Consider the following 21,563-nt stretch of genomic DNA (forward strand, 5'->3'; position numbering starts at 1 on the left):
GTGGACAGACTTGCATCCATAGGTAACTGCTTGACTTTCTCAACAGAAAAGAAAACATTTTACCCAAACCTGCATTTGTGGAGGCATGGTCAACCTTGACCACCACTATCCCTGTATTTCAATATGTATAAGAACAACTAGTTTGGTATTATTGTTAACCCATTGCTCAGCATTTCTTTGACAGTCAGAAAAACTTTGTCTCGGATTTCCCCTTATGTTTTGGTGGTCTTTTAACTCTGTACGGCCCTTGATATGTGTGTAGGGCTCTCTAATATGGTCCTACTTTGGTCTTCTTTGGTCACTTTTGAGTGAATGTCTAATGTCAGGGACGAGTTTGAGCGTTTTGCGTGAATGTTGTTGAGAACTGGGGCAGTATATCATCTCTATAACAATATGTGATTATAATCAATATAAAGTTAGCCATTTGGCTGTGTGGTAAGTAGCTTGCTAACCAACCACATGGTTCCGGGTTCAGTCCCACTGCTTGGCATCTTGGGCAAGTGTCTTCTGCTATAGCCTTGGGCCGACCAATGCCTTGTGAGTGGATTTGGTAGACGGAAACTGAAAGAAGCCTATCGTATATATGTATATATATATGTATGTATGTGTGTGTATATGTTCGTGTGTCTGTGTTTGTCCCCCTAGCATTGCTTGACAACCGATGCTGGTGTGTTTACGTCCCCGTCACTTAGCAGTTTGGCAAAAGAGACCGATAGAATAAGTACTGGGCTTACAAAGAATAAGTCCCGGGGTCAATTTGCTCGACTAAAGGTGGTGCTCCAGCATGGCCGCAGTCAAATGACTGAAACAAGTAAAAGAGTAAAGAGTAAGGACAAGTGATGGAAAAGTAGTGATTGAAATAATGAGGAAGATTATGATCTTGGAATCAGATTATAAGTATATTCATGGCAACACACAATGGTGCCAAAATCAGATTATTAGAAGTAATAAAAAATACACCTCTTCCCAATGGGTTGGTGTTTAAAAGTTCTAAACTTTATACAATGGTTAATTATAATGGTGAGATATGTCCATGGGTAATTGATGTAAAGTGATTTCTTTACAAGAATTTGAATTAGATTTCAGTTGATGAGAACCAAGAGTGAAACTCCAGGAGATTTTAATGTCAGCTGGAATGACATACCATTTCATTCTGTCCAGATTATCTCCATTGCTTTCCATACCCTCATTATTTTTCATTTACAACCATGGATTATACTGGGGATTCTTCATTTCGTTATTTCATTATCCACACACACACACACACACACACACACATAATATTTGTCTTTTATTTATTTCAATATTTCGTTCTAATTGTCATCAGTGCCATTCTGATGCAACATTTTATTCCTTTGGTGTTCTGGGATTGGATTCTGTATCCAGTTTACCATTTTAATTACTGCACACTCCTCTTCAATACTACTCTAGCACTTTCCAAAATCTGTTTCTCTCTCTCTCTCCATTTATTTCTTTATTTGTGCTTTGCAGTTCATTGCCCTATTAAAAGAGCTCTGCTCTTGTCAGAAATCAACTTTAAAAAAATCTAGTGTTACTTCCGTTGTTGTATATTTTTTGTTTGTTTTGTTGTTTTTTTTATGTACTAAAGATACATTATAGATACAGAAGATATTTAATGAATCCATATTCAAAATCTGTTGTATATACATGTGTGTATTTATATGTATGTTATGGGTGTATTATCTATATTCTGCTAGCACAGAAAATGTTAAATGATTGTATAATATAATACACCCACATTTTATTTCTTTTCATTTCATCATCATCATCATCATCATTTAACATGTTTTATGCTGGCTTAAGTTGGATAGTTTAACTGGATGTGATGGATCCAAACACTGCATTGTGCTCCAGTGCCAACCACTTAACAGTGTGTACTAGGTGCTTTTTTTTTTGTGTGTGGCCCCCGCATAAGTGAGGTTACCATACAGTTCACAAAGCTAAAAACCCCTTCAATGGAGTTGGACTACAAGAGCAGAAGGTAGGTTTTGAGGGGTTAAAGCCAGGACTGAACAGGTTTCTTGTAAAAGAGCTACATGGTTATTGATATTGTGGAAGAGAAGGTGGGACTTGAGAGGTAAAATAGTGTTGAGGAGTGTCAGGGTAGATTCTCAAGATGAGGTGAGGGGTAGGGAAAAGGTTAGAGGCTGCAAGGGTGTGTAGGGAGAGTGAGAGGGTTAGAGAGGGAAAATGAATGAGGATAAATGAAGAACAAGTGTTAAGCAGGTGACAGCTGTAGAAATTGGGTAGGGTCGAGGGATGGATATAGTGAATAGGGGAATTGGGTGAGTGACCAATGACACACATGAACTGGGGCGGGAAGGCAGAGGAGATGACTGACAGTGCAGACACACACACACACACACATTGCATTGTGCTTCCAGAATCTCATTTTGGTGAGGTAGTGGGGTCTTCTCAAGAACTGCGTATCACCAGTCATTCCATCCTTTTGTCATTTCTTGTGTGAGATTCAAATTCCTTAGATCACCCTTGACCATTTCATTCCATGTCTTCCTGGGTTGCCTTCTTCTGCAATTAAGTGATTGACACTTTTTTATGCAACTCTCTTCATCCATGGGCATTATATGTCCATATCAATGCAATCCTCTTCCTTATACCCATTTTTACTCTCAGTGCGTTTGTACTTTGTTGTTCATGCACTCTTAAATTACACATACAATGGAACTGGCAAACTCTATTTCTTTCTCAGTTTTCTCAAGTCCTATATATTCAAGGCCCATATCTCACTACCATATAGTCTGCCCTTCAGTCTGAGTATAAAGTTACTCACCTCATACACTGAAGTTCCTCATCACTACGCTTGTCTCTGCCCTGCTCTGTTATGAACCCTCCCCTCTAAAATGTGAATAACCATGTGGCCCTCTCTCGATACACACACAGAGCAAGATTCCTGTTCTGCGCTAGCCCCTTCCCTCATACTCTAATCCCACATCTTCTGGCATAAAGTTGCCCTTTTCCTCGGGGTTAATGTCTTGCAAACTGCCAGCAGCAGAGGTAGCTCCTTAAGCATTCTCCATCCCATTCTTACCCTTGCTACTATACTTTGGGGGCAAACACCTACCCTATTAATTTCGTTTGCTAGGTAACTAAAGGTGCTATCTACTTCTAATGAGCCATCGGTTTCCAGTGTGCTCGTAGTACACTCTACTCCAGTTTATCCGTCACATACAAAACTTACATTCTCTAATAGTCTGTGTTACGTTGTGAGTTCAAATTCCGCCGAGGTCGACTTTGCCTTTCATCCTTTCGGGGTCGATAAATTAAGTACCAGTTACGCACTGGGGTCGATGTAATCGACTTAATACCTATGTCTGTCCTTGTTTGTCCCCTCTGTGTTTAAGCCCCTTGTGGGTAATAAAGAAATAGGTTATAGAATTTATACTTTCTCCTTTCCTATGTATTGCACAAGGCCATTTCTCTGTAGATACTAGAGTAACAAAAGAAAAGAGAGAGAGAGGTGGGGGATCCAGCACACTGTGATTTACAGATTGGGGCACATTCATTAGTAATTGACTGCTAATCAGTTGAGTTACCTGGAGAAAGATCAGAATATTACCTTTCTTGGAAATCTCTGTTTGTGTGTCTACCCTTCTGTAGATATCATATGATGGTTGTAAACAAGAATCCCTGTAATACAAGTGGTGCTGTTTGTTTCCACTCTTCTATGGAAAAGAACATGCCTGACCATAAGGAAATACTTAACCTGGAAATGGGCGAGGGTTGGTGACAGGAAGGGCATCCAGCCATAGAAATCCTTCTCCAACAAATTCCACTTGACCCATACAAGCATGGAAAAGGAGACATTAAATGGTGATGATTATATAGGCGCAGGAGTGGCTGTGTGGTAAGTAGCTTGCTAACCAGCCACATGGTTCCGGGTTCAGTCCCACTGCATGGCATCTTGGGCAAGTGTCTTCTGCTATAGCCTCGGGCCAACCAATGCCTTGTGAGTGGATTTGGTAGACGGAAACTGAAAGAAGCCTGTCGTATATATGTATATATATATATATGTATGTGTGTGTGTTTGTTCCCCTAGCATTGCTTGACAACCGATGCTGGTGTGTTTACGTCCCCCGTCACTTAGCAGTTCGGCAAAAGAGACCGATAAAATAAGTACTGGGCTTACAAAGAATAAGTCCCGGGGTCGATTTGCTTGACTAAAGGCGGTGCTCCAGCATGGCCGCTGTCAAATGACTAAAACAAGTAAAAGAGTATATATAAACTTGACCTATATAAAGTTTCTCATTTAATTCAAATAACATCCAATGTTGTTTTGGTTTTATTAAAAGCAGCAGGAATGGTTTATTTTTTCCTGTTCTCTATTTAAATGGATTACTGTAAAATTCTGTATTTCCTATTAAAATTCTTCATATACCAACCTTTACTCATTTATTTTTTTCTTCTTTTATTCAATCTATTATTATTATTATTATTATTTCTTGGCAAAGAAGTCTACAAATTTTTATTTTTATTTTTCAGCTCCTTTTTAAATTTTTGTTTTATACTTTTCATGATATCTTTTATTTGTTCTTTGAAAACTGTTAAAAAATATTCTTCAATTCTTTCTATGCAGTTAATTAAAACTTTCACTGCTTAAATATAATTTCCTTTCTATGTATTCCAATTCAGGTTTCTTTATCAGTATTTGCTAAATGGTCAAACATTTTCAATGGAACAATTTTTTCAGTTTTATTTTTTTATGCAGTCTTTCATTCTTGTTACCTTTTCACTGTTCTGATATTGTTTCATCTGTTAGTCTTCATTTACAGTCTTTGAGGTTACTCACCTCATACACTGAAGTTCCTCATCACTACGCTTGTCTCTGCCCTGCTCTGTTATGAACCCTCCCTTCTAAAATGTGAATAACCATGTGGCCCTCTCTTGATACACACACAGAGCAAGAATCCTGTTCTACGCTAGCCCCTTCACATGGTTCCGGGTTCAGTCCCACTGTGTGGCACCTTGGGCAAGTGTCTTCTACTATAGCCTTGGGCCGACCAATGCCTTGTGAGTGGATTTGGTAGACGGAAACTGAAAGAAACCTGTCGTATATATGTATGTATATATATATGTATGTGTGTGTATGTTTGTGTGTCTGTGTTTGTACCCCTAGCATTGCTTGACAACCGATGCTGGTGTGTTTGCATCCCCATAACTTAGCGGTTCGGTAAAAGAGACCGATAGAATAAGTACTGGGCTTACAAAGAATAAGTCCCGGGGTCGAGTTGCTCGATTAAAGGCGGTGCTCTAGCATGGCCGCAGTCAAATGACTGAAACAAGTAAAAGAGATCACAACTGCTTGTTTCTACCTTCATCTCAGCATTGAAAGTTTCCTATCCATGCACACAAATACAGAGCAGTGATTGAACTCCTGTACTATTGGCAGATCAGATTGTAGCCTGGCGCAGCCTCCTGGCTTGCCAGTCCTCAGTCAAGCTGCCAACCCATGCCAGCATGGAAGGCAGATGTTAAACGATTATTTTTATTATTCAAGGCCGATCTGGCAGAATCCTTAGCACACCATGATAAATGCTTAGCAGCTTTTTCGCTCATCTTTGCATTTTTAGTTGAAACTCTGCCAAGGTCAATTTTTGCCTTTCATCCTTTTGAGGTCAATAGGTTAAGTACCGGTCAAGTAATGGGGTCAGTGTAATTGACTTACTTCCTCCCCACAAATTTCAGGTCTTGTGCCCATAATAGAAAAGATTATCATCATCACTTAAGCAATGAGCTGGCAGAATCATTAACACACCGGGTGGAATGCTTAGGAGCATTTTGTCCCTCTGCACATTCTGAGTTCAAATTCTGCTGAGGTCAACTTTGCCTTTCAGCTTTTTAGGGTCAGTAAAATAAAGTGTCAGTCAAGGGGTAAGTGTGATCAACTTGCCCCCTTCTCTCAAAACTACTAGCCTTTTGCCAAAATTAGAAATTATTAAATATTTCAATTCTGTAGGTATCACACTATACAGGGGTGGGCAATATTTGGGACAGAGTTGCTTAACTCTTTAAAGTCCCACTGTCCTATAAATAGGACACTAAATGAGAACATTTAAATGAGTTATTTCACATTGTCTCACTGTCCTATTGAAGTAATGGAGTTTTAATAATTATCTTTTTCATTTCAATCATCTGTAAAAAAAATTTTTAAGTAATATTCCGAAATTTAGGTACTCTGGGACTTAATGGGTTAATGAGTGGAATGTTCTTTTCATTTCTCTGTTTCTTTTAAAGAGGAGAAATGCAAAGAAATTCCAATCATTTTCAGCAACTGTATACTTACTTTTGCCCACCAGTGTATATTAAGTTGACTTAGAAATAGCAGTGAAAAAAAAAAACCACTAAAGGAAAGAATGCTACTGTTATTTAGCCCTAGGAAACACCGTTTCCTGTTGGACTTGACACAGTTCCTGTTTCCTAGGGCTAAATAACAGTAGCATTCTTCCCTTTCATGGGACTGTCACATTAAGTTAACAACATACTATCACTTTATCGTGCTGCTACTGCATAAATCCCTCAGAGAGATTAAGAAACGTATTATTTCTATTTAAAAAAAAAAAACTCTTTTCTCTCTTTCTATAAATGACTTGTTCTTTAAATAACATCATTATCCTCCTCATCATTCAACATTCATGTTCCATGCTGGCACAAGTTGGATGGTTTAACAAAGATCCAATAGGACTGCATTGTATTCCAGTCTCATCTTCGGTATGATAGCCATGGCTGGATGCCCTTCTCAACATCAACTACTTGGCATAATATACTGGGTGCTTTTTTTTCCATGTGACTGGTACTTGTGCAGTGACCATGCAGCTCACACATCTACGAAATCCGTGAAGGGGGTCAGAGTGCACCCTTATTTCAGGTGGGTGTTAAGGTAGGATAGAAGGGGTTTGCAGTAGAGAAGATTTTTGTTGTAGAGGAGTTATGTGGGTACTCACATTTAGGGGAGAGAGTGAAAAAAAATGAACCAGTGCTATCTCCCAAGAGACATAGTGGTGATGAGGTGTCCAGGTGGCGCCTCAAGGTACGAGGTGAGTCGTAGTGAGTGGGGACAGAAAGGGTGGGAGTTTGCAAGAGTGTATGGTGGAGGAAATGTATTGGAGTAAACAATCTCTTTCTGCCTTTTAAGATTCCTTTTATTCTTAGAAAAAAATTGCTTGATGGAAAAGAAATAGTTTATTCCATATCCTTTTGTGTGTGTGTGTGTTGGGGATGCAGTGGGGGTGGGGGTGGATATGTAAACTCGATCTTGTAATAAAAATAAATTATCAATGGTGTACAACTTGAGAAATTTTAATTTTTAAATAGAATTTAAATGCTTGATTCACAATTTCTTGTCCTTTTTATTCTTTTTTTTTTCTAGTATCAAATTTTTATATTTAGTTATTCTTAAAATAATGAATTTTGAGGAATTTGCAAAGTCATGTCTAACTTTATTTTTTTTCTTGTTTTTTAACTTTATTCCATTGCAGAATTTTCCTGATGACTAAATAAAATTAAACTTATCTTTATTTTGGATTACAAGATATTTCCTACATATAAAAGGAGCAAGGGAAAAGAAAACCGGAATATTTTCTAATACAAATGGTAATGTGTCTTTTTATCGTACAAAATGTTTCTGGAAGAAATTCAAAGAACTCTCCAAGAGCGCCAATTGCAATCTAGATCTCATAAACAGTTTGTCTTGGATAAACTAGATGTCTCCATATTCTTAGCATGGATTCTTCAACAATATGACTTCAGTGAATTAAAACTTGCATCTGACAAAAACCATCGAGATTTCTCGGTGTTATCCAATCGGCTGTGTCAGCTGAGTTTGGTGTGTGGTGGAAATCTGGTAACATCTATCAATAAATTTAGTATGCAACGGTTATTTGGTTCTCCATCTGTCTGTTGCCGCCATCATAACTTCTCTTGCCTACCACAAATTGCTGATATTTCTGATAATATGTGCCACATGGTGGAATTGAAGAACTCTGTGGCAGAGATTAATAACAACAACAACAACACAACCAACAACTACAATACTAATAATAATTATAACAACAATAACAATGATAACAACAACAACATTAATAATAATAATAATAATAATCCATTTGTTAGAGAGACTGAGTCATTTTCAGCATTTACACAGATCCCTTGTGAACGGAATAGTTCGCAGAAAATCTGGAAGATGAATGAAAATCAATTGTGTTTTGACAAATGTTCAAATGCGAACAGAAACCATCAACTCTGCTCATCTGTCAGTTGTTTAAACAAAACGGATATTGATCAGAAAACACTTTCTGACGATTCACCCGACAATCTGACTGACCTCAAGAAATGTACTTGCCCCCATAGTCCGTCTCTGCCTCTCACTCCTCAGCCGAGAAGACTCAGTCAAAATGCTAATCAAACTGAATTCAAAGAATGTTCTAATTATTGTTATTATTATACTGTGCCTCCTCTTGCAGAGACAATTTCTGTCGAAACTGGTGAAACGTTTGCAGTACATTCAAAGACTTTGATGAGTGACAGTTTGTCATCAACTTCACTGTGTCACCATGACAACCAGCCAGTTCAGAACGAAAGGGATGCACATTTATATCACAGCCGTTCCATATTTCCTGATGTCCGTTCTACATCTGCAGATCTTCACCATTCATTCAACTCCTCTTGTTCATTACACGTCTGGGAGGAAAGACTGGATGAAGAATGTAATCTCTACATGCTGGATCAGATACAGCCACAACTTCAGAGGAATTTAGAAAATCCCATTGCTAAACTCTTATCCACTGGAGATGACATGGTAAGTATATTATTAGAATACTGTTTGGCAGTGTTCCTGTCTGTCTCTGTTTTTGCCCATCCCCATAGGAAGATTATTCTAATTTTGAGGCATTTCCCTTGGTGCTCTATCCTAAACAATGTTACCCAATCAATACGATATGTTGGAAATATACTTTGACACTGTTGGAATTTGCAATCAATAGGTAACCTATCATTATTAGAAATATCTATTTATTGCAGATATGAAACATCACTCTCTATCCCCTCTGTACCACATATATTCCCCACCATGTACCTTGTATATTCCCCACCATGTACCTTGTATATTCCCCACCATGTACCTTATATATTCCCCACCACTTTACCTTGTATATTCCCCACCATGTACCTTATATATTCCCCACCACTGTACCTTGTATATTCCCCACCATGTACCTTATATATTCCCCACCACTGTACCTTGTTTATTTCCCACCATGTACCTTGTATATTCCCCACCATGTACCTTGTATATTCCCCACCATGTACCTTGTATATTCCCCACCATGTACCTTGTATATTTCCCACCATGTACCTTGTTTATTTCCCACCATGTACCTTGTTTATTTCCCACCATGTACCTTGTATATTCCCCACCATGTACCTTGTATATTCCCCACCATGTACCTTATATATTCCCCACCATGTACCTTGTATAGTCCCCACCACTGTACCTTATATATTCCCCACCATGTACCTTATATATTCCCCACCATGTACCTTGTATAGTCCCCACCACTGTACCTTATATATTCCCCACCATGTACCTTGCATATTCCCCACCATGTACCTTGTATATTCCCCACCATGTACCTTGTATATTCCCCACCATGTACTTTGTATATTCCCCACCATGTACCTTGTATATTTCCCACCATGTACCTTGTTTATTTCCCACCATGTACCTTGTTTATTTCCCACCATGTACCTTGTTTATTTCCCACCATGTACCTTGTTTATTTCCCACCATGTACCTTGTATATTCCCCACCATGTACCTTGTATATTCCCCACCATGTACCTTGTATATTCCCCACCATGTACCTTATATATTCCCCACCATGTACCTTGTATATTCCCCACCATGTACCTTGTATATTCCCCACCATGTACCTTATATATTCCCCACCATGTACCTTGTATAGTCCCCACCACTGTACCTTATATATTCCCCACCATGTACCTTATATATTCCCCACCATGTACCTTGTATATTCCCCACCATGTACCTTGTATATTCCCCACCATGTACCTTGTATATTCCCCACCATGTACCTTGTATATTCCCCACCATGTACTTTGTATATTCCCCACCATGTACCTTGTATATTTCCCACCATGTACCTTGTTTATTTCCCACCATGTACCTTGTTTATTTCCCACCATGTACCTTGTATATTCCCCACCATGTACCTTGTATATTCCCCACCATGTACCTTGTATATTCCCCACCATGTACCTTGTATATTCCCCACCATGTACCTTGTATATTCCCCACCATGTACTTTGTATATTCCCCACCATGTACCTTGTATATTTCCCACCATGTACCTTGTTTATTTCCCACCATGTACCTTGTATATTCCCCACCATGTACCTTGTTTATTTCCCACCATGTACCTTGTATATTCTCCACTATGTACCTTGTATATTTCCCACCACTGTACCTTGTGGCTATGTCCCCCACGCATCTCCAACACCATATCTCTCTCTCTCTCTCTGTTACCAAGTATTTCCTCCACAATAAGACACTGATTTCTATCCCTGTTACACGTTCACCTCTCAAAGCTACCTTTCTCAGTACCACTCTCTCTCTCAGCCAAAGGGTCTTTGTCTTACAAGTTACTTGGTGACCTCACCAGTGCTGGTGCCACACAAAAAGCACCCTCCTCACCCTAAATCCAATCCTCAGCAAGATGGGAGCAGAATGAGAGTTGACGAGAATGGTCAGATGCAATGAAAACTGCAATAGTTTAGCCATGTCATTAGGCACCCTGGACCTCAGGGGTTAGGTGAACAAAAGATGGGGTTGTAGTTGATGAAGACAAACTTGATTTTATGACTTCAAGGATCAGACCCTGGTACAGTGCACAGCTACAGCATGACACCCCGGTATGTGGTAAGGAGCAGAGATTGTGTCTGAGGGCCCCTTAGCCTCTGCAATAGTGATGGACGCATTCATTCAATCATTTAAAATTGATGTACCTATATAATGATGTCTGATATTATTAAGAAGCCCATCATGTATGTATGCATGTGTGTGTGTATTTATGTCTATCTGTCCCGCACCAATGCTTGATAACAGGTGTTGGTATGTTTATGTCCCTGTAACTTAACAGTTCAGCAAAAGAGACCAATAGAATAAGTATCGGGCTTTTTTAAAACAAGTGCTGGGTGGGGGTCGATTCATTCAGCTAAAACTTCTCCAGCTTGGTGCCTCACATGGCTGCAGTATAATGACTGAAGCAAGAAAAAGATAAACCTCAGTGCTAACCTGGATTGCAGAAGTGTGCCTCCACCTTCAACAATCGTCATTTTATAAACCCAGTCTTTCACCATCATCAACATCATCGTTTAGCGTCCAATTTCCATGCTAGCATGGGTTGGACGAATGACTGAGGGCTGGCGAACCAGATGGCTGCACCAGGCTTCAATCTTGATCTGGCAGAATTTCTACAGCTGGATGCCCTTCCTAACACCAACCACTCCGAGAGTGTAGTGAGTGCTTTTACGTGCCACCGGCATGGGTGCCAGTAAAGCGATGCTAGTAACGATCACACTCAAATGGTGTCTTTTACATGCCACCGGCATGGAGGCCAGATAACCGCTCTGGCAATGATCATGCTTGGATGGTGCTCTTAGCACCCTACTAGCACGGGGCTCAAGTGCCAGTAAGGCGACGCTGGTAATGATCACGCTCGAATGGTGCCTTTTAAGTGCACTGGCACGGAAGCTGGTTAGCCGCTCTGTCAATGATCACACTTGTATGATGCTCTTTGCACCCTGCTTGCACGGACGCCAGTCATCAAATTTTATTTTTATTTTTATTTTTATTTATTTATCATTTACTTTTCCATCTTTGTTATTAATGATTCCAAGAATTCCTCTCTTTCTATCCTCAGCATTTCATACCAATTGGAGAGGAGTTGATGTTGAAAGTGAGGTCTTCGTAGAGAATTTTACCAACCAAAACCTAAACCTACCTACAGCAGATATCTGAAACCTGCCCTTAATTTCGGTGGTTCCCCGGAAGATATTTAAAAAGCTGCCTGCACAAATCTTATTTGTATGCAAAAAAGAAAAAAAAAAGACAAAAAAAAATATCAGAACAGGTGATTTTATTTACTACAATATTGCAATATGTAAGCAGTTTGAGTTTTTTTTTTTAAACTTTCAGCTGCATATATATATCTATCTTCATCTTTATACATTTCTGCCTTTATCAGAAACAGGCGTTGCCATGACGCTCACTTCATCTGTTCAAATTGTTCATTTTAGTTCTAATTAAAGGCGGACACAATCTCTATTTTTTAATTGTTTCAACTTTTAATCAGTCTGTTCCTGTTGTTTTAACTGACTGATTATTTTTCTAAGTCTAATCAACTTAAGAATTTTTGCTCATTATTGATAAACCAAACCATTCTATCATAGCATGTAGAACATTTGGAACTATTTAACCTTTGTCGGTTATGTCTTCTATTTGTCTCTTGTCAGTGTAATATCTTACTTATTCATATATACATACTAACATACACGCATGTGTGTGTATATATATATATATATATATTTTAAAAATAGGATAAAATCTTCATAAGAATTTATCAAGTAGTTAGCGTGAAAAACCTCATAAGAGGGGAAAAAAAACAATTTTTTTCTTTAAATTTATTTATTTATATTATATAGGGGGCACTATTACACATAGATGCCTCACGCTAGGAGTCAAAACTACTAAAAAAAATAAACACATTTATTTTAGTAGTTTTGACTCTAAGAGTCCCTCCTAGCGTGAGGCATCTGTGTGTAATAGTGCCCTCTATATAATATATATATATACACACACACTTACTGTCATGCACATGTATGTATGTATAAAATCTCTTTTGTATGTAATTCAGTACATGTTTTTGAAAATGTTATTCCATTTTACAGTTAATTAGTTAATTATTAAACAATGCTCAAAATCTTTCATTATTTAGACCAATATTTACTAGTCGGAGCATTTCTTCCAAGAATTGTATCCATTTTTAATGGTGTTTATTCTTTTGTTGTTTTTTTTTTCTTTAATGAAATTCTTTTTTGAGTTTCCATTTGTGACTTTTATTTCCTCATATAGAGAGGAGAACAGTTTATAATCAATCAATCAATCAATCAATCAGTCATTTATATTTGTCAATCCTCATTAATCTCCTTTGCGGTGTTCGTGTTTTTGACTTTGATAAGAAAATCTAACTCAACAGTCTTTTTTTTTTTTTTTGTCATTAACAATTAACATCTCATTAATTACATTAAACTTTTTTTTTCTGCAGATTATTAAAAAAAAGGCAAATTTTCACTTAACTATTTCTTAATTGTAAAACTGTACATTTTGTAAATATGTTTATAAAATTTCTAATTGTTAAATGAACTGTTGGTTATAAAAAAAAAAAAAAAAAATTTTTCTCATATTTCAAATTTAACAAAATACATCGCGGTTTTTCGTTAGACCCTTATGTATTGCTTTTAATTAGCGGATAAAAAAAAAATTTTTTTAATCTTTTATTTTTTGGTTTTGACTTGAGGAAAATTTTATCAGCAAATTAGTTTTTCAAAGTAAATTCTTTACTGCAGAAAAGAGAAAAAAGACTTTCCATGGTTTAACTTTTGCAGTTTTTTGGGGTTTTTTTTTATATACATATATAATTGTTTGTGTTACCAAAGAAAAATAACGTTTTTCTAATGATTAAGCACAAAATGAATTTTTTAAAAATTCCAACCATTCTTTTTTTTTTTTTTTCAAATTAGAAATAAATGCCAATTTTTTTTTTTTTTATTAAATCTGTATAATTCTCAGTGAGGCAGCATCTATTATTAATATAATCATCATCATCATCATTATTTGGAAGGTGGTGAACTAGCAGAATCGTTAGAGCATCGGACAATATGCATTGCTGCATTTGTTCCGACTCATTACGTTCCGAGTTCAAATTCCGCCAAGGTTGACTTTGCCTTTCATCCTTTCAGGGTTGATAAAATAAAGTACCAGTTGAACACTGGGGTCACTGGTATCAACTAACTCCCAACCCACCCCATAAAATTGCTGGCCTTGTGCCAGAATTTGAAACTGTTGTTGTGGTGGGATGGCAGAATCAGTAGAGGCTCAGACAATGCTTCTTTTACATTCTGAGTTCAAATCCCACCAAGGCAAACTTTATCTTTTGTCCCTCTGAGGAAGATAATTCTAAGGGTCAATGTAATCAGCTGACCCCCCCCCCCCCTAAAAAAAATTGCTGGCTTTGTGCCTAAACTACAGAATTACTGTTATTAGGGGTGGCAAGTTAATGCAACAGACAACAGACTTTGTGGTATTTCTTCTGACTGCATTACATTTTGAGTTCAAATCCCACCAAGGCCAACTTTGCCTTTTGTCCTTTCAAGGTCGATAAAATAAAGTACCAGTGAAGTACTGGAGTCAGTGGCATCAACTGATTCCTCTTCCTCCTCGTCCACCCACCCCCAACTCCCTCTCCCCTTAAATTGCTGGCCTTGTGCCTAAATCAGAAACCAGTTTTATTATGCAGCCAAACAGGTTTTCCAAAGATATCTGTGATTTTCAAGTCTTTCAAACTATTCAGTGTTTTGTCTGCTTTTAAGGTTCTATCTTTGTGTATTTACGGATGAATAACTTTTCACCGTACCCAGAGCATGGCTATTATATATAAAGACAGCTACCCATTTGTAGGGGTGGCCATTAGTAAACTTTAAAACTTTCATTGCTGCTGGTCAGCAGTTGTACATTTTGAAATCTTTTATTTTGTTGAAACAAACGGACACTAGCCAGTATTTATTATACATGTTTTAGACAGTGAGTATATATTTGATTAAATAGGCTCTAAACAGGCTGGTGAGACTTATATTGTTTAGTAAAAATCAATAAAAAGGGTGTGGTGGACTTGGCCTGTGGTCCTCATCAGTTGCAGCCAGTTTTTTTTTCTAACTTAGAGGATGTAAAACTGCTGTCTCTCCTTAATTTCTCTCTGGTCAGCTTTTCTCTTGAAGGACTCTGTCCGAAACATTGGATGTTTCCACTCCCCACAGCAAATGTATTGTACTTTTTTTTATCGACTTTTAACAGTGGATCAATTTATTCCGTAGAAAAACAAAGAAACTTTGCTTTCGACACAAATTAAAGAATGTTATTACAACACATCGTTAATGAAATGCTGCAACTATATTACAAGCTGTCTCTGATAATTCCTCAATTGATTAGGCATCAACTGATGTCATCAGTAACAAACACCAGTCCCAGACTTAACATTTTGCCTACCATGGCCATCACCAGTGACTCCCATGTTACAGAATAAATATTTCTTCCCTTTTTAAGTGTATCTCTACATGGTATCTCTCTTCAGATATTCTATAGAATTCATAGAATACATCTATGCCACCTTCAAGTGCTTGCTCTAAATTCTACAGAATAACTTTGAATCACACAGCCCCCCCACCACCACCACCACCAAAAGGCAGGACACAATATTGACTTGTAAACCTTTTATGTACTTAGTAGCATATTATGGTTGACCAAAGAGAATATGGTGTCCCTTGCAGCAATTAAATATTCGTTCCATATCACAGAAGTCATGTGGTAGTTTATATAGTAAATTTGAACACACACACACACACACACACATATATATATATATATATAAATTAGAAAAAAAACACCTTTTATCAATTCAAAATGAACAATTAAATGACACCATCCAGAATATTACTTATAATAATTTTGAATTGATAAAAGGTGTTTTTTTCTAATTTTTATATATATATATATTATATTTTGTGAAATTTGATTTTGTATTTCTAAATTGAATTTTTCCCTGTAAGTTAGGAATAATATTCCCTCAAATAATTATTATATATATATATATACGCACACACACACACACACCAGATGTCTCCCCCAAAAATTGACATCAGTCCTTTCAAATAGCCCCATAGAAAAATAACCACAAGGCATCAAGTCATTTGAACATGGTGACCATTCCAACATCACTTTATCATTAGCATGTTTTTGTGCATTTTGTTGAAATTTGAGCAAGAATTAGCTGATATTAGACTCTGAAATGATGTCAATTTTGGGTGGGGACACCCTATACAGTTAAGAAAAAAATCTTTTTTTTTTTTTTTTTTCAATTCTTTTAACAAAATTAGACCACTGGTGCAAAAGAAAATTGGCTTGGTAGGCAAAGTGTTAAAATACTAGACCTAGTTCAGTGTCACAGCGTTACAGAGCAGGAAAGACCTGGCAGTTATTGTATAAGTAAGCCTACCAAGTGATTGGAGGCCAGGTCTGTCTTTTGGCCAGTCGTTTATTTATTGAAAGTGTGAGAGGGCATCAGTTTACTCTATATTTAATGGATCTCTATAAATGTTTATGGACAGTAAGTTATATAAATTATTACTGTACAGCTGCTATGTAGCTTCATAGCAATTTTATTTTCATCACTGCCAAATTATATTCTATATTTGTTTTTTTGTATTTTTTTTTTGTTTTATTTACTTGGAAATTAATAATTACCTTTATATTTGGACTTCATTGTAACATAGCAATATATATATACACATATAACAGATATTCTGAGAACAAAACTGTTAAAAATTTTTTTTTCCCTTTTTTATATATTTTCAAATTTTATGTTAATATTTCTTCATGTATTGAGTTTGTGTTGGTTTCTTTTTTTTTTTTTTCTTTCTTTCAATGGAAAATCCCATTTCTTTCTTTTGCCATGTTAATATAACATTTTCGCATGATAATGTGTTTTACATGTTGTTTGTTTTTTTTTTATGATTTCTCAAATTATAAATTGTTTGACTCGCTATTATTAAGTTGTAAGACAAATATTTCTTATATTGTATTATTTTGAACAAATTCGTTTTGTTTTATTTTTTCTCTCCCCTCTCCACCTCTGTAAAAAAAAAAGGTAAAATTCTCTTATTTTCAGTAAGAACATTCTCTACACAAATGGTTTACTTGAAAATGCCTAACCCTTCTTTTGTTGCCATATTTCTGTTGTTGAAATACACTATCTTTTCATTTCAATTAATTTCAAAAATAAGGAAGAATTTAGTAAAATAACATTATTATTATTATCAGTAGTAGTAGTAGTAAGCAGCTGTTTGGAGCATAAATTAAAGAGAAATATTTGGGTGGAAGGTTTTTAATCTAAAGTTAAAACAAACGTTTCATAGAACCAAGGGCAATCTCATGTGATTTAATATGAAAAGGGTTTATAGAATTGGAAATTCAGTAAAGAATCTTATCTTTGAAGATAATTTAAAGATCACTTCACAGAATTATCTTGCTTTCATTATTTTTACAACCATTCCTTATTTTATTTGTATTTCTATAGACACAGGTTATATTTTGGTTCTAAAGTTTTTTTGGACTAGACAATATCACCATTTTAGTCTCATAATAATAATAATAATAATAATAATAATTTCATTATTTATTAGTACTGAAAAATAAGTTAAACTAAATTTATTCACATAACTAAAACTATCCAAGAGTTTGAATAAAGAGTTGCTGTTGTTTTATAATGTTAATATAAAATAAAGCATTGAAATAATGTTATAATAATTTATTAAAAGCTAAAGAAAATTAGAAAAACAAATTGTTTTGGTGTTTATTCCACAATGCTAATTCATGTATATTTATACAGACATCATTTATTCATACAGCCTGTAGAATGTATGCTGTAATTTTTAGATATAGACTAAACTAGGCGCAGGAGTGGCTGTGTGGTAAGTAGCTTGCTTACCAACCACATGGTTCCGGGTTCAGTCCCACTGCGTGGCATCTTGGGCAAGTGTCTTCTGCTATAGTGGATTTCGTAGACAGAAACTGAATGAAGCCTGTCGTATATATATATATATATATATATATGTCTGTGTTTGTCCCCCTAGCATTGATTGACAACCGATGCTGGTGTGTTTACGTCCCCGTAACTTAGCGGTTCGGCAAAAGAGACCAATAGAATAAGTACTGGGCTTACAAAGAATAAGTCCCGGGGTCGATTTGCTCGACTAAAGGCAGTGCTCCAGCATGGCTGCAGTCAAATGACTGAAACGAGTAAAATAGTAAAGAGAGACTAAAGGAATACATTATCTAGCATGTTATAAACAACTTTCTACAGGACTAAATAATATACATGGTGATCACGTGACCGACCAGGCTATCAGATGTTGTTACACATCGCTGGTCACAATGCACTTCGCAGTGTTTTAGCCTTCAAATGACGCCACCCCGCTGGCTAAGCGAGCAGGCCAACAGAAGAAAGAGTGGTGAAAGAGTACAGCAGGGATCACCACCACCCCCTGCCGGAGTCTCGTGGAGCTTTTAGGTGTTTTCGCTCAATAAACACACACAACGCCCGGTCTGGGAATCGAAACTGCAATCCTATGACCGCGAGTCCGCTGCCCTAGCCACTGGGCCATTGCTCCTCCACATACATGGTTATAAGTGTTGCAATATAACAACAGTATGAATGTCTGGCCGAAAGGCGGCAAGCTGGCAGAAACGCTTAACAGTATTTCATCTGTCTTTATGTTCTGGGTTCAAATTTCACTATGGTTGACTTTGCCTTTTGTCCTCTCAGGGTTGATAAATTAAGTACCAGTTGCATACTGGGTTGATCTAATCGACTGCCCCCCCCTCCCCAAATATTTTGGGCCTTGTACCTAGAGTAGTAAAGAATATTGTATGGCCTTTAATATAATGGCACTAACAGTTGTCGTGAGTTTAGATAACAGTGGTTATAATATAGTATGAGTCTAGCAATATGCCTATGGTATGAGTAACATATTTGGTTGTATACAGGTCCTTTGATAGTGGGGTTCAGTTAGCATACTGGCGTGGGGCTCCTAGGAGTGACCCCAGGAGTTTTCACATATGGAGAGGAGGTCTTCTTCCCTTCTCAGGTGGAGCCTGAAAGCAACCTCGTTCCCCTTTGCAAGTATCTTTCTCTTGGAGGCCCTGATTGTCCGACTCCCAATTACTGAGTCAGTTTGGACATGAGCTTATGTTTCTGTCTAAGTGCTTCTTCTTACAAAGGTAGTGTCTTTTTAGAAAATAATACCACACACACACACCATATACTAACCAACACACATTTCTATGTTAATTGATCTAAGACAAAAAAAAAAAAAAGATATAAAGGTGTCCTGTTTTTATATAATAATAATTAGTTATCTTATTAAATTCTATCATTTAAAATACATTAACCGCTTGCCATCCAGCTCTCTTCCTTTGTTCAACCATTATATATTTAGAAGTGTTGACAGAAAAATGAAACCAAGGAAAATGTAATGGATTACCTTGAGTGGAATCCGAACAAGTGGTCTGCTGTTTGTCATCATAGAAAATGTCACGTTTTTCTCTTTCTTCTTTCAAGTTGTCATTTGGCGTTCAGTTTTACCAAACTGGCATGCAGCAGAGTATGAGTCCTTCCCCACCACCCACAGCATCTCGTCAGGGTCTGCATCATTTTGCACGCAGAGGAAAACAGACCCGGCTAACCTTGTTGTGGTATTTACTCTCTGACTTATAGTTTGGATTTGTTGCATTTTATTGCAGTACCAACCTTAGAAATTCTCTGTTAATTAAAAAGAAAATCCCTTCTGCTTCATATCAGTTATTGTCCCTTTCTAAAAAGGGTAGTTTGAGAAGACCTTATCTCCTTTATATGTTCCATTTCTGATGGGGTTTCTATATTATTGAATAACTCTTCCTATTACTGACTACTTTGCTTTATAGTGTGGAATGGGTGCATTTTATGAGGCTGCAGACAGCATTATAGAAATGCCATCCACAACAACAACTAAATAGTCTTTTCTACTCGTTAATTAGTTCACTGCTGGTTAATGTTCTTTAATAAAGTCTTATATGAAAAAAAACCCCCCAGCATTTGTTTGACTGCAGAGACAATATTGATAATACTACGAGTTGAGCATAAGGCTGTGAGCTGGCAGAAATGTTGCCATGCCAGGTGAAATGCCTAGTGGTATTTCGTCTGCCGTTACGTTCTGAGTTCAAATTCAGCCAAGGTCAACTTTGCCTTTCATCCTTGCGGGTTCGATAAATTAAGTACCAGTTACGCACTGGAGTCGATCTAATCAACTGGCCCCTTCCTTCAAAATTTCAGGCCTTGTGCCTAGAATAGAAAAGAATTGTTGGCACACTGGGCAAAATGCTTGGCAGCATTTCATTCAGCTTTATGTTCTGAGTTCAAATTCCACCAAGGTCGACTTTGCCTTTCATCCTTTCAGGGTCGATAAAATAAGTACCAGTAGAGTACTGGAGTTGATGTTATCAACTTACCCCACCTGCCCCCAAAATTGCTGGCCTTGTGCCAAAATTTGAAACTAATATTAATAGTTGAACGATTTTTTTTTTCCCCTTTCTTGGATCAATTAGCAATTGATAATTACTTCGCACAAACTTCTGATTAAAAACCATAATATATTATTTTTAATTGGAGATCACAAAATAAACCATAAGTCTATTTTTTAGCAGAAACTTTCTGGGTTTTTTTTCCTCCTAAATGTAGTTTTATTTATTGTGCTGAAAAAATGTATTTTTATTATTTGTAATAACAATTTTAAAGTTAAAAATCAAAAAAAAAAAATTACCGTTTTACTAAAAAGAAAACATTTTAACATGAAATTAATCTGATAAAATCTTAAAACTTTTCAAGCAACTTGAAATAATTTTTAAAAAAAAGTTGCTTTTTTTTCTCTCCTCCCAACTTTAATATGAAATTAAAATTTGTAATATTCCCCCTGTCCCCTCATTAGATGTATTTTATTCAATGTATTTGGTGATGATGGTCAATGCATCTTTATATTCCAAACATTTTTTTTTTTTTGTATGTATGTATATATGAGGTTAAAAGAAGGGCCTTGGAGGGAACTTCACATACACTCACACTCACAGCCCTGAATCTGACAAAAGCAAATATAAAGACAGTCTTCAGTGTTGCAACATTACAAATAATAATAATAATAATGTGTTGCTAGTGAAGAAAAAAATCTTAACTTCCTTATTGTAACTGTATCATCATTGATGCTTATTCTCTTAGTCGGTCTGATAAATTTAAAGCAAACAAATTTATAGACTTTTTTTACCCAACTACAAATTGTTTAACTAATTAACAAAAAAAATATTCATTTGTTTATTTGATCTTTTTATGAAAAAATTACCTTTCTTAAAAATCTATATTTTAATTCAAAAAAAATAAAATGAGCCCCCTTTTTTTTTCTCATTTCTAAACTGTCTATAGGTTCTGTTGGTTGTATACATAAATTATATAATTAACTTTTTTCAAAACAAAAAATTATTAATTAAGATAATCACTTAATTGGCTCAATTTCTTAAACATTCTTTTTTTTATCTGACTGGTTCTCTCTCTCATCCCTTCTTTCTGTCTAGTTGTTTTTCACCCACACCTCTCC

General features: G+C 36.4%; 1 protein-coding gene across 2 annotated transcripts in view; it reads left to right on the plus strand.

Moving 5' to 3' along the window:
- Positions 1–12,158, plus strand: part of LOC115219987 (putative uncharacterized protein DDB_G0277255) — an 83,151-nt gene extending 70,993 nt beyond the window's left edge. For both annotated transcript variants that reach the window (XM_036509433.1, XM_029790288.2), the window contains 2 exons: positions 7,515–8,833; positions 11,975–12,158. In XM_036509433.1, coding sequence (XP_036365326.1) covers positions 7,655–8,833; positions 11,975–12,025 — 1,230 coding nt within the window. In that variant the 5' untranslated portion in view covers positions 7,515–7,654 and the 3' untranslated portion in view covers positions 12,026–12,158. The remainder of the gene's footprint in view (positions 1–7,514; positions 8,834–11,974) is intronic.
- Positions 12,159–21,563: the final 9,405 nt, after the last annotated feature.

This window comes from Octopus sinensis, linkage group LG15 (assembly GCF_006345805.1).
Source record: "Octopus sinensis linkage group LG15, ASM634580v1, whole genome shotgun sequence".
NCBI lineage: Eukaryota > Metazoa > Mollusca > Cephalopoda > Octopoda > Octopodidae > Octopus > Octopus sinensis.